Source organism: Triplophysa rosa, linkage group LG12 (genome assembly GCF_024868665.1).
Source record: "Triplophysa rosa linkage group LG12, Trosa_1v2, whole genome shotgun sequence".
Taxonomy (NCBI): Eukaryota; Metazoa; Chordata; class Actinopteri; order Cypriniformes; family Nemacheilidae; genus Triplophysa; species Triplophysa rosa.
The window spans coordinates 13856374-13871660 of record NC_079901.1 but is presented as its reverse complement, the minus strand read 5'-3'; the positions used below and the strand labels follow the sequence as shown (position 1 = coordinate 13871660).

The 15287-nt window shown below is 39.2% G+C and overlaps 1 protein-coding gene across 1 annotated transcript in view; it reads left to right on the top strand.

Annotated features, from left to right (window-relative positions):
• Window positions 1–15287, top strand: part of luzp2 (leucine zipper protein 2) — a 111255-nt gene that overhangs the window by 74923 nt on the left and 21045 nt on the right. Inside the window, exons 4-6 of the mRNA XM_057347465.1 lie at window positions 4477–4558; window positions 8111–8173; window positions 14104–14166. Coding sequence (XP_057203448.1) covers window positions 4477–4558; window positions 8111–8173; window positions 14104–14166 — 208 coding nt within the window. The remainder of the gene's footprint in view (window positions 1–4476; window positions 4559–8110; window positions 8174–14103; window positions 14167–15287) is intronic.

Genomic DNA, 15287 nt, shown 5'->3' with positions numbered 1-15287 from the left:
TATGAGTTGACCTGTTGGGTAAGATTTGGCGGAAATGTCAGTTTGACATCATTTCACTTAAAATAAATTACTTTAAAAAATGAAATTGTATGTTTTGAACAGAGTGGCGGAGATATAGAGACAAAAGGTACGAATTGCAGCTTTAAAGTTGTAACTCAGTTGTCTTGCATCTAAATCCGACTATTTAAAAAGGTGAAAAATACCTTAAGAGTCTGTTAAATTCATTCCGACGGTAATGCTTCTATGGTAATGAATTACATTCAGACATCTGTGAACATTTCAGAATCTGAAAATAAACAGTGCAAAATTAAACACATCTTTACTTAACCATAATTTAAGGACAGGGATGTCAGCCCATGCAGTATTTCCGTCAACTCTCAGTGAAATGAACTGTGTAAGATAAGAAGCTGTGTGTTCTTTATTATTCACTCTCACACACCAACACCAGTAATTACAGAATGTTAGCAACTGTTTACATGGATTCGGCTGTAGACAGATGCTCCACCATTTGTTGTTTACATCTATGGCTCTCTTGGCGACTCCTGTTTCAAGTGCAACATGCTTCTTTAACACTGCTTTTACAACAAAACTGTCTTGGTTTAAATCAGATAGAATTGTCATGGGTTTTTTTGTGCTAAAGAACTCCGGAGCACTCCAGAATACTCTTGGTGGCATTATGGCAACAGATTGGATCCATCAACGTTCAGCCATGTTGGCTGCGGAGAGTTAGTGACAGAATTCAATTTCCCCCTGTGTCAGGTGTGTGTAATGGCTTCTATTTTTAACCCCAATCAACAGCAGACAGATATTGAAATTCAGGGCAGATATGGTGAAGTTTCTGACCTTCACTCTCTTGATTAAAATGACAATATGAGCACACCGTAGAAAAGAAATTGGCAGACCATGGACATTTGCGATTGGGAAGTCATTGGACTCTGTTGTGCCTTGTAAAACGCCACATGGTGACGTTTCTTGGAGGCTCGGCTTGGTCGTATCAGATTATTACTTGGACAATTCAGTTGCTGATATAAATGAGCCATCTGCTTGATAAGCATTTAGTAGCGTGATCATAGCATCTCACCAAGCTAAAAATAAAACTATAAAATGTGGCTGCGAGCAGCAGTTAACAGAATCCAGCATGCTATAGTGAAAATAGCAGATAAAATGGAAATTATGCCGCGTCCGAACGTCACGATTGATGTGGATTTCGCTCATGTGGGTCTGTCCATGTCACTGTGCAGGGTCTCACTTGTCATTTTATGATTCAGAAGGGCTCCATTTGTGGCTGTTGAGTGCCCTTATGTGAAGCATGCATTGATGCACACTCTACAGCTAATTACTACCCAACATACAGTACGCATCATAACGTCACCATTATGTGAACTTAGAGGACTGGGTGGTTAGAGGGTGACAGCTGGGACGGGCCCAAGTGATTTCTGTGTTTTAAATTGAAAAATCAATGTAATTTTCTGGTTTTTCTCGGTTTTTGTGATAAACCATAGAACAATTTATCAGACTCTGTACCTGATCAAGCCTCAGGACTTAAATATTTGTAATATTGCAGCTCAACATTAAAACCTGTCAGTTAACTTTCTCTGACTAGAAGTAAACGCATCTTCCACTGCTATGACAAATTCCATCTTTATTGTACTCATAAATCAAAAACTGCAGACATTTATGTCTTTGAAAACCTGCAGAAGCATAACATGCCTGCTTCAACCGTCTTCCTTTAGATTTTTTAAAGAACCGAGACTGACAATGCAACCATCACTCATCTCAAACTAATTTCTTTCTTAAAGGAACAGATGTCTGTTAAAAGAATAACCCACATTTAACATTACAGCCTATGCATTGACAGTCTTGGCTTTTTATTTAGATTCATGAAAGCGGAACTAATCTGTTTAAAAATGTAAACCTATAAAAGCCACATCCGAAAACGACACGTCTCAGAACTACTGAAACAGCAATTCATACGAAAGCTTTTACCAAAAATGTCAAACACTGAAACATATTTTAATGGCAAAACATATAGGTCCTTGAGGCAAATTTGTTCCGCATGAGGAGAGAGACACTCCTGTCAAGTATCTCAAATAGGCTAGCGAGGCTGATGTTTTGAATATTGCAGATTTAACCACTAGTTGCTAAGCAACCATACATCCCGTCCATCCCAAAATTACACAGGATGCAATTATGCACAGAACCCTCGTCCATGCACGTTTGGTGATTTCTCCCCATAAAAAGTTAGAGGTGTTTCAAGTGAGGAAGATAATAATAATAGGCTAGAGAAAAAGCAGTAGGAATCCGGAGCTGAAGGGCTGTTACGCGGCAGCCCCGGTGTCAACATGCTTGGCCCCGCTTGACTCGCAGATAGTCGTAGATCTCCAAATAATTGTTAATTAGTTCCTATGTAGCAAGGCTGTGTGACTGAAACTTTTGCATGCACAGTGCTGTGAAAGAGAGTTTGCCTGACTTTCCTATTCCCTCTTTAATTGCACATTTCTCTCACTGAATGATTTAATACCATAAAATAAAATGTCATGGTAACACATAGAAAATTCCAGAAAATGAAGAAGAATTTAAATCATTTCATTTGCTTTATAGAAAAAGTCTTCAATTGTTTCATTATATTACTGCAGTCAGTCCTGTTTTATTCAGTATTGACCCATGCACAGTAATCGCTACTTTACAGCTTCTTCAGATGTGCTGTTGAAATGTTATTGAGATATATCAGCTTGCAAAGCCATACGTAAGACTCCTGGGCTTTTGTACGCCAACGGTGAGTGTTTACCTCAAAATGAAGAAGACTTAAAGGAACAGTTCATCCAAAAATGAAAATTCTGTCATGATTTACTCACCCTTAAGTTGTTCCAAATCTGTATCAATTTCTTTGTTGTGATGAACACAGAGAAAGATATTTGGAAGAATGCTTGTAACCAAACAGTTCTTGGCCACCATTTAATACCATAGTAGGAAAAATTGCTTTGTAAATGTCTTTGTTCTGTTGAACACAAAAGATGATATTTTGAAGAATGTACGAAAGCAAACAGTTCTGGGGCACTTTTGACCACCATTGTCCTTCTATGGTAGTCAATGGTAGCCAAGAACTGTTTGGTTACAAGCATTTTCCCAAATATCTTTCTCTTGTGTTCATCAGAACAAAGACATTTATAGGCTACATATCTGGAACAACTTGAGGATGAATAGACAGAATTCTCATTTTGGGGTGAATTGTTCCTTTAAAGATGGTGGTGAATCTTCTCAGAAGTCTCTAACCTGCCAAAAATTCTCCAATTGCAAACGGCACCTCAAAGGATCTTAGAAATAACACACATTTCTAACATCAGCTAATGTCAGTGTTCACATAACAATAAGAGAGAGACAAAACATTTCAGGAGCATCTTTATACTGTCGGTGATGTTTTTTTTAAAAAGCATCAAGATAATCTCGAATCATTTTCTATGGACAGATGATTCAAAATGGACCTTTATGGTCACACCAAATCTTTAGCTAAGTGAATACAGCATTGCACTGTGAATGTTATATCTACAGAGTGAATCACAGTGGTGGCAGCGTGATAGTAAGTGGATGTTTTGCTGCCTTGGGACCTGGATGACCTGTTATCATTGAAAGAAACATGTATTTTGCTATGCACCAGACAATTCTTTAGGAGAATCATCTCCACCATCTGTGCTCGAGCTGAAGCTTAAGTGTAATTGAGTGATGCAGCGAGTCGGCGATACAAGACACGAACACAAATGTCCGCATCTGAATGGCTGAAAAGACACATAATTAAAGTTATATAGTGGCTTAGTAGAAGTCTTTTGTTTTGAACGGCACAATGTAAATAAAAGGATCTGACCACTCTCTGGTTTATAAATTCTATCAATAATTCATTGCATTTAACATAGAAAAACAACATAGCAAGCTTGCATGGCACTGTATGGTAGAGTGTATTGATTTTGTAATGGGCCTTATTTATAGTTATTGTTGAATCATTTTACACAATTTTGGTTAGTTAATTTTTTGTCTTTTAAGACTAGGATAACATTATGGTCATTTAAGTATAAATGGCCTCTGTGCCAGATTGAAATGATGTAAAACCACCACCCTTAGTTTGGTGTATAAAATGCATCAGATGGTTACTGACAGACTGTGGGCGTGTCGGATGAGATTGAGACTATGCCACTGTTACGGCACATGCTCTCACACATTGACATCCTGTCCCAATCTTGTCCTCATTCTTTCCTGTTTTCTCTCTTTTTTTTCACTAAACAATCAATAAATGTGGCATAAAGGCTAAAAAAGGAAATTAAAATGATAAATTTCTGGATGCAATAGTACACAAAGAAATAATGGGGTATATAGATTGGCTATTACTGTGGATTGTTCTGTCTCTCCTGATCCCTCTTTCTCAGTTTTCAGTGTTTTTCTTTATGCCCCACCACACTGCTTTGTCTTTCTGCCGTTCTTCCACAGGGATGAGATGAAGTCACTCCAGGCGGCTCTGCAGAAGCAACTGGATGATGCAACTGAACGCACAGAGAAGCAGCAGGCCACCGTGAGATGTGTTAAACTTATATTCACTGCTTTTGAAGATCTTAAAAAAGTACTGTGGTTAAAAACGGCTACTCTCATTCTTAATATTGAACTCATTCACTTTATTTTAACGTACCTTGCTTTATTTTAATCCACTCACAGCATTACATATAAAATCATCACATTAACTGATAAGAAAAAAACTGGTGAAATAACATGAAACACCACACAGAGACCTTAACATTTCTTTACATGAAAATCAACAAGTAACAATCAACTGGATTATAACTTTAAGTAAAAGAACAAACTTTCAATGAATGTATGTGAATGGAAGTGAACCGCAAAAACAATATTTTTGTTGTAGGCCAATTTAAAAATACATTAATCCAACTCACCTGCTATGCTTGTCGGGTTGAATATATTGTAAATTCTACTAACTGAGAGACCACCAGTATTACCACGGGAACCGCTTCACTATTTGTATCACTCCTGCCATCTCATGCCCCTGGCCTAATCACAGCCATGAAACTAAAGAATGGTGAAAAAAATCTACATAGTTTAAGAAAAGCTGTATTGTTTTAGCATTATGTTCTAAACACAAACATTTATCCTTAAAGGGATAGTTCACCCTAAAATGAAAATGATGTCATCATGTCATTTCAAACATGTACAAATTTCTTTCTTATTCAGAACCCATAAGAAGATATTTTGAAGAATGTTGGTAACAGAAAACCGTTGGTCTGTTTTTCTTTACAAACATTCTTCAAAATATCTTCTTATGTGTTTCGCAGAAGAAAGAAAGTCACACAGGTTAAAAATTACAAGAGGGTGAGCAAAATAATAACAGAATTTTCATTTTGGGGTGAACTATCCCCCTGAGGACATAATTCAAATATCATGATAATGGTTTGTAGCATTTGGTCATTCAAATGTGACATCTCAAATCAACTCACTTCATCTACTTACAGTAGATCCGTGCAGAGAGTGATCGGGTTTTGTTATTGCTGTATTGAAGCATGTTTGGACTGAATATCATGACTCCATTTTGAAACGCTCTTTCATTCTGCTGTGTCACCATTGCACCCTCCCCTCTGACTCGTGTCTAAACTAATTACCAGGAAAACACTGGAATCCTCATTAGATGATCGAGGCAGCGTGGAGGGCCCGGATAGAGTCTCATCTATTTTAGGCATTTACCTTAAGGTGCTGAAGAGTTACGTTACAGCCTTGCTGGTTTTGGAGGAGAAACACAGTTATCTGCATGCTGGAACTTTTATTTTTCCTCTCTGTGTGTGGTTGCGCGCGGTACTGCGGGGGATAGAGACACAGACGCTCGTGTTCTGAATGAGAATGATTCACAGAGAATTAGCATTTTACCAGCTCTGGCTGTTCCTCCCATTCTTTGAACAGTTCACCACCAATTGACACCAATTACAGATAGCAAAGCAGATCCGCAACCTTAGGTATATTCACAAGCTGCCTTTGCAACAATTGTCCTATTCATTTTCAGGGAAATGTTAACGTTTTACACGAGTGTTGAAACGGCCCAGCAAGCTCTGACCTTTTGTTTGGATGTAAGTGTCTTTTTATGATGACCTTTTCTATTATATAGTCATTATGTGTAGCTGTTGTTATTATATGAAGGCCCAAATGTTTGCAGGGGAAATGAGGTGTGCCTAGAAAATATCTTTGTATCAGCTTTTCCAAACGGCATGTTAAAAACTGGTGATGTCATTTTATACCCTTAAAGGGATAGTTCACCCAAAAATGAAAATTCTCTCATTATTTACTCACCCTCTTGTCATTATAAACCTGAATTATTTACTTTCTTCTGCAGAACACAAAAGAAGATCATTTGAACAATGTTGGTAACCGAACATCGGTGGTTCCCATTCACTTGCATTGGTTTTGTGAATGGGTACCACCAACTTTTTTGAAATGACAAGAGGGTGAGTTAATGATGACAGAATTTTCATTTTTGGGTGAACTATTACTTTAAGGTCCCAACGTGTTACACTTTGTAGCGAACACTTTGTAAGGGATAATCCACGGCTAGCAGTGCATTAAAGGATTTTAATGCATGACGTGGAGGTGAAGAACCACCTGACGCGAAGCGGCTAGCCGTGGATTATCCCACTTATACCATGGCTATTTGCCAAGTTAAAGCTTTTATTGATGTTTACAGTGTCATTTTAGATCAAACAGGTGAAAATGGGTTATTTTGTCAGTTAATTTTAAATGTAATCAAACTGACTGGAGCTACCCGTGCGTTAAAGGCTTTTAATGCACACCTTCCAGCCAAGCAGAATCCAGTATTCAAACAGACCATGGTATAATATAAAATTAATATTTCCAATTTTAAATTCTGATTGGATGAGCCAAGCTGACAAACACACATCTGTGACCAGACATTGTTTGTATTGCTTGTATTAATGCACCAAGTTACTCGCTAACAGCAAACTATAATGCTTAGCGGAAGAGCTGTTTAACTATCAATAATACATGTAACTCTTTATTGAAGAGTTTGTGTCTTGTATTGTAGCGCTATTGGCACGCCCTGTCTGAGAACAGCCCTCACCCTTAGTAAAATAACTGTAACACATGCCCTCTATTTAAATATTTATGCATTGACTGCAGTATATCAACACACAAACTCAGACTGAATTCAATTAAAGTGCTAATCAGAATGAATACACCTGCGGGTACTCTGCTGTATTGTCTGGAAACGCGCAAAGCTGCTCGACCTCAGTATTTAGATGTGTTGTTATTTTTCCACAGTGTCTGCAATGGCTGCAGGCAGTAGAGAGAGAGAGAGAGAGAGAGAGAGAGAGAGAGAGAGAGAGAGAGAGAGTATGTGTTGAGGTAGTTTGACATTCAGGGCTGAGCTGGGTGAATAAGGAATAAGGAGCAATAGTGGAACGGTCTATTTGATTGGTATTGCCGTTCGCCTGCGGGCTGTAAACACTTCTGATTGTTTTTTTTGGGCTGTTTGTACCACACTCTGGATTGTTTGGGGAAGCCTTCACTCTCACATTCATGTCGAAATATGTTTATAGGACTGCTTTTCGTTTGAATATTTATCAGCATTGATTTCACTGGGAGTAAAGAGGATGTTTTGCATACAAACCTCTTGCACACATTTCTTTATCAGGTTGGGTGTCCTTGGTTTATAAAAAAAAAGCTTTTAATAAAAATATGGGCCAATATATTTATTACCACAGTCTTCCTTAAAGGGATGGTTCCTCCAAAATAAAAATCCTGCATTTATCAGGTGGTTGTAAACCTGTATAAGATTCTTTCTTCAACACAAAAGAAGATATTCTTAGAAATGTCTCAGTGGTTTTGTGTTCATACAATGGAATTCAATGGGGACCAATGTTGTTTGGTTACCAGCGTTCTTGAAAATCTTCTTTTGTGTAGTCTCTTGTCATACAGGTTTGAAATGACAAGAGGGTAAATGATGCAAGTATTCTCATTTTAGGCTGAACTTTAAGTCATATTAAACATCATGCACAAATAATGATGGTATTTTTACTTATGCTACATTTCTTTTTCTTAATTTTGTTCCATGCAGATCAAGTTTTTAAAGATGGAGATGGAAAAGAAGACCAAAATCATTAAAGACCTTCAACAAGAGGTACTGAACCCTATGGTTTAGTAGCGTTTTTTTCCTTGGAGTGAAATATTGTTAAGGTATTCATGCTCTACAAATGCCCTAACATTGGACTCATGCCTTAAAAACATGCATCAGTTATAGCAGTTTTGATGGTGAATGTGTTTTCACCAAAAAGGTTGTTTTGTAGATTTAGAATTAGGTTGGGGACTTCTATACCATTCTTATCCACCTATTATTCAATCCGTTTTGAAGGGTGTTCTGATTAGGGTTTTGGGTTATGGGTAGGGTTTAGGCTAGGACTGTTTTTTTTTTACAGGAATGTTGATTTAAAAACACAGAAAACACCCCAAAAAACTTCTTAGCCAAATTACAGTGACCCTATTCTGATATTGTAGGATACATTTTTTTGCAGTCTCAGTCACACATAGCTAGTCACAGCTAGTTGCGTTTTCACAATGGCTTTGGTTGATTAACCACAACAGTCAGAGTAATTATCAAGGTAAATCAGATGTACGACCTCTTAAACATAAAATGAAAAGCATCTTTCTTAGTTCTTAGTTTCTTAGAGGTCAAGCCAAAAGTAATGACATCATCATGACTGCTCAACTTGTTAAAGCATGAGTAATATTTCTTATTATTCTTCTGTGTCTATGCCCCTTTAAAAATTGAAATTGTTGAATGTACTTTGAATGCCAATTTGTTGTGTAAATTTGTAATATTTTTAATATAAAAAAAGCATTAGTTATCACTTATTCCTACCTCACATCACTTTCATCATCCCATTTAGTTTCAGATTTTCATTAAATAGGAAATTTTGGAGTACGATTTATGGTTACATGCTCTTCAAATCTGAATTTGCATGGTTTTTGTTTAAAATGACCGACCTCTTTTGTCTCGGCGCATTGTGCACTATCTGCCTGGGTGGACTCCTGTGTCATTGTAGCTTGTTACAAGCCTACCACATGTCACTTTTAATGACAGCTGCCATTTTTCTTACAGACTTGGGCAGTCATTCCTCTTTAGGGGTGGCGAATGCAAGTGTGCGGACTTGATAGTAATTCCACCTCATTGAATCATATTGCAATGCGATTCTGCTTCATTACCTCAAACACTCTCTGGCTTTCCATATACCCTTTCTCTCTTCATCATTTCTTGTAATTTCTCACTTTCCCATTCACACACACATACTCATTCACTTTAATATAACACCTCTGTGGCCCACCACTTATTATATATTCCTCAGTCAATTTGTTAGTGTGGGCCATAGTGACTCTTTACCCAGCAGGTGCTGTAATTATAGTAAAAGTAGAAAAGTGCCTGATGAGTCAGTGTTAAAGGAAAAGTTCATCTCAAAATTGTGTTATTTTTTACCCACCCACATGACGTTCAACATGTTTTAAGATTTCCTGGTGTCTTTGGAACACAAATAAAGATATTTAGGTGACATCCGAGAGATTTCCAGGCCTCCTCATAGACCTCATGGTTATAGTTGTTGTCAAGGTCCAGAAAAGTACTAAAGACATCGTTAAATTGGTCCATCCGCTCATAGTGGCTCAATTGATTTTTTTTGAAGTGACGAGAATACTTTATGTGTGAAAAACCAAACAAAGAACAACTTTAATCGATATATTCTCCTCTGTCTTGTCAGTCTATGGAGCACTTTCGACACATGCGCATTCGGTGGGGGCAGACGCCGGCGTTCTGAATGACAACCCGGAAGCGCAACTCTGTGTTTACAAGCAGACCCACGCTGTGCATAAGCTGATCTTCACAAAATGTCTGATGATTTTGATATTGAGGAAGACTTGCACTTTTTTGCCCAACCGAATGCGCATGCGTTGAAGTGCATACCAAAAAATAACACAATTTAGATTTTGAGATGAACTTTTCCTTTAATTTAATGACGGAAATTGAGAGCATGGTGAAAAATAAATTTGCTCAGTGAACTGCACTTAGTTATGTGCACACTATACAACAATCCAATTAGAACAATATATGCTCTTGAGGGCGATCTCATTTGTTTCTGTAGATGTTGACACGTATGTTTGCTTAATATAATATTTACAGTAAAATATCAAGAATTTGACAGCATAGCAATTGAAGTATGAAAGTTGTTCACCAGTCTGTCACATTGGAATTATATGGTTTTGTCTGATGTGTTTGTCAAAGTTATTCACATGTTCTTATTCGGTGACAACTTATTTACATTATGTGATGTTTTTTTTCTATTTGTTCTGTACAAGGTTATCTACAAAGTCTTATGGAATGCAAAAACTCAATACAATATGCAATCACAAAACTGCTCTCCAAGGTGGCAAATCCTCTGTCAACAGAAACATTGTCTTTTAATGGCAATTTTAAAAATTAAATCCAGATGGCCCTGATATAAATCATTTGTACTCACTTTGCATCAATTATGAAGCCCAACAATTAAGACTTGTACACTCCAGCGTTTTTCGAGACGTTTTTCAACATTCATACCCAAGCGATTTTCACTGGCAATGAGCCGAGTGAACGTGCAAAATCACTCCCTGAGATAGATGGCGCTTAATGGAAAACAGAAATTCCCCCGCTACACATGGTGGCGCTGCACAACTTTATACTTCTAACACTCGCTTGCCTTACAGAAGAAGAATTCATCTTGCTTCCTCTTCTTCAATGGCTGTGGCCCAATTCGGGGGCTGTGTTCTTTGAAGGCTGCATTTTAAGACCGATTGCGTCACAGCTGCGCAACTGAAGGCTGGTAAGGCTGTCCCGATTCAAAGGTTGCTTCAAATGCAGCCCCAAAATGCGACCTTATTTCCGTGGGTTTTTAAGGATAGAACAAATGTATCCTCTACAGCCTCTGCTATCCCGAGATTAATTACGCGCCTGTAACGGCTTGAAATTTTTAAATAATCATTCAAAACTTTAGTTAAATAAAAGTATGTAATTCACAAAAACGGTCCATTTCAGTGTTTTAATATTATATATGATGTTGTTCATTAACATTATTGGTGCATTATTGTGTTTTAAATTTGTAAGATTGGTTAATTTAATATAATGTTGGGCTGTTTTAATCTACATAATTGTGTCAGATTCTCTAAAATAAAAGATCATTTTCTGGCTCCGTATTTGTTTAAAAAAGTCAGAAACGTCTCTGCTGTGTCGCAATGATGCAATTAGGAAATCCTCTGCGAGCCTGGACCGTCTCAGTTCGCTTCTTGGACTTTTGAGGCTGTGTGCTTTGAAAACAAGTCCTCGTTTTTAATTCCGCGACCTAAGAAGGTTGTAGCCCCCGAATTGCGACACAGCTAATGTGTGCTCGGCAAGACCGTTTTGTGCTTGAGCGCCACCAAGTCATGATTCGCTTAATAGGACTAGTTGTTATAATCCCACTATTTCAGCACAGTTGAATTGCCCAATATGACATTTCCCACACCTTATGCAGGGGGAAGCAGTCAAGAATATGAATAGAGGAAAGGATGTCTGAGGTTTCACTGGTTTGTAAGGTAGGCATCCTCTGTGTTTGGGCAAAAATTATTATAGAAATACATAGCATACTTAACTGTCCTTGCCATTATCAGAGAGACAACTCATGAGTTGTGTGTCCCAATTTCATCACATTATCCAAGATGTGAAAGATGCCTTTTGTTGAGGTGCTGCTGATAATGCCCTTTGTATGGTTTCTATCAATGCGACACATCGTCAGTTGTGCACCTCAGCCTCATTGGGTGTTTCGGCCCTTTATCACAGGACACCCTCAGCCAAGGGAGGCCCACCGCAGGTTGATCAAACCTGGGTGTGTGTCGCATTGTTACAAGGTCATCTGGCAGAAGCAGTGGGCAGCTATCACTGCAGCTATCACTGCACGGCAACCTTCTGGTCACAAGTCCGATTCTCTAACCATTAGGCCCCGACTACCCAAACCGTTAATTCGTGCTCAGTGCCCCCAGTTCCCGTATGGCATAACATTACAAAATATTACCAAAAATGTCAACGCAACCATATGCGCCAACCCGTCAGCTAAGGCTGTTAAAGCCCCACTGGCTCCGTTAATGCAAGCTCAGTGCCCCCTGTCCCGTATGGCATAACAATACAACACACAACACCATTTTATTATGTGGTCTCTTGGCAGCCCATATTGCGTCCTTTCCGTCCTTCTCTCAGCGACAGTGGCAAGTTCTTTGACTACCGTCCGTTGGACCTGTCCTCTGATCCCCACTGCCTTAAGCAGCCTTGTATTGGAATTGGAAACAAAGCCCCTGCAGCCCACTTCCACTGGGAACACTTTCGCTGTCCATCCCCGATCTTCAGCCTCCGCTGCCAAGTTGCCATACCGGAGATTCTTTCTTTCAAATGCTTCGTTAATGGCCTCTTCCCAAGGTACAGTCAACTCAACTATGAGGACTGTCCTACTGGAGCTGGACCACAGAACCATGTCCGGCCGCAGGTTGGTCGCTGCAATTTCCAAGGGGAAATTAAGTCTGTGGTTTAAACTTTTACTGTAACTTCAGCATCTCCAGGCACGTGAACAAAAACGGCAATCTCATTGACGCAGCGCGTCAAACAAAAAAACAAGCCCGAGGCGCTTTAAAAAAATTACACTTTTACGGCTGCCGTTTTGCACGCCGTTATGCACACTCACATTGGCACCCATTGTTTAGTCACAAGGCATTTTCCCAGTATCATCCCGGTGTGGACAAGCCTTTAAGGTGAAACACCTTAATGTTGCACTGTAACATTAATTAAAGTATGACTCATTTACTGATGTTTGCGAGTGCGCTGTCACAGCTCTTTTGGAAATCGCACAGAACAGATCCATCCTGCAGATTCACCACCTGGTCCGGGCAGGGAGTGGTGGGAACCTTGGGCACGTAGCTGGGGTCTCAGGGTCACGTGAGAAAAAGCCGGTCCGAACTCTAGGCACTCGTTGGACACAGAGAGTGCTTGTAGGTCCCCTACCCTCTTGACCGAAGTGAGCACCACTAGGAGAGCCATCTTCATCGTAAGGTGAGGAAGACCGGCTTCCCCGAGGGGCTCAAACGGGGGCCTTCAGAGGCCCCAAGGACCACGTTAAGGTCCCAAGAGGGTATGGAGCGCGGTCAAGGTGGATTCAACCTACTAGCGCTCCTGAGGAATGACCAGATCATGCTGTCCGAGTGACTTACCACTGACTGGATCGTGATGAGCGGCGATGACAGCTACATACACTTTCAGCGTGGAAGGGGAGAGATTGTCTTCAAGTCTCTCTTAGAGGAAGGACAGCACCTCTAAGTACCACGATCGCACATCTCTGTGGGTCTTCTCCTCGAACACAATAAGACCATTAGCCTATGTCAAATTAAGTGAATGCATTATTGCATTACATAAACATGATGCCAACATGTTTAATTTCATTCATTTTAAAATCAACCTTATAACTTTAGTATGAAAAGGATTTGTGTGTTGGCAAAGTTTTTAGATATCAGATGCTGTAAATATGATGATATTCTGTGATTCAAGAGCATTCAAGTATTGTTGAATTCACACTTTATGTATGAATAGTAATGAGTTAGTTGGAGAGAGAGAGAATAAGAAAAAAGAGAGGTGGTCAGACAGGAACAGCGAGAGATAGAAAAAACAAGAGGTGGAGAAAAGGACTAGATTAAACTCAGCACCACCATCATTTCTGTATTGATTCTTAATCTGCCATCATCTATTTCCATAAAGACATCCACTGCAGGTTATTACAGAAATGAGGCATATACTCCTGGGTCACCTTGAGATTCAATAAGATTGTGAGGGAACTGTCAAAATGAACTCAATGAAAACTGTATAAGCATTTCTTTTGTCCGCACGATTGCTTTTGTCTGCAGGGACAGGGGTATTGTTAAATTGAATGTATCTACCTAACACAAGTCGTAGCTTCTTTCGATGTAACAAAGCCATGTGTATAGCATCTGTTGATTTATTGCTACTTCTGCCTTCAGAATAAAAGCTTGAAGAACAAACTTTTGTCTGGAAACAAGCTGTGTGACCTGCATGCAGAGGAGGTAACTGATGCACACACACAGTTAAAAACTCTTCATTCATTTACAGAGGTGCAGAGTGCACAGTAATTGGACTGCACTTGGGAATAGTTATTAGAAATTTCTACTTAAAGTACCATTGAAATGAAGTAATTGTTTTTCCAAGAAAAAATACACTTTTCCCTTATTGCAATTTAATTTAGACCTCTAAATTACAGTTGGTCATTGTTTTTTTGCTGTATTTTCCCATTGTATTGAGTAAACAAGGCCCTGACCGAGTTACAAGACAATCAAATTACAGTCCCTGCTGAACTCTTATAGCCAGTGGCATTAATTTAAGTGTCCATCTGTATTTGGACACAGGTCTTTTGTCCTTGTGAAGAGACATCAGCAGGGCAGTCTTTGACCTAAAGAAATACATTTAATTACAAACAAACATGACTCAAGTGTGAATAAATCCATATTCGGTTTTATTAATATAGAACTTTTCACAATTTTGCAAGAAAAATAAAGACAGAATACGTGGTATTATAAATACATGGCATTTTTACAGCAATTTTTCACAAAACGATGAACATTGATGAAACTCAAATAAATACAATGAAATAAATATTATGTTGGATTGCCAACCAGAAATTATTGTCAAACAGGTTGTTTCACAAACTTTCTTCTAAACTTTTTAACGTTTTGTTATAACATAGTAAAGAAAGGAAAGATTGGATCGGTTAAGATCGGTTATGTCTGTAACCTTTGTTCCCTGATGGAGGGAATGAGAGGTTGTGTCGAGACAGAATGGAGTTTGGACTTGAGAACCTATCATCTCTGAGTTGACTTTTAAAAGGCCAATGAAATTGGCGAATGGCATGAGCATGCCAATCTCCGCCCTGTATATACGGAAGAACGTCCTTCATCAGGGGAATCGGCCAGGGGGAGTTGTCGTCAGAGCCACTAGGTCTGAGAACCTAGTCTGGTTGGGCCAGTAGGGCGAAACTAACAGCACTTGATGCTCCTCTTCCCTGACCTTGCACAGGACCTGTGCAATGAGGCTCACTGGGGGGAAGGCGTACTTCCGCTTGTCCCGCGGCCAGCTGTGTGCTAAGGCATCCGTGCCGAGGGGGGCCTCGGTCAGGGAGTACCAAAGCGGG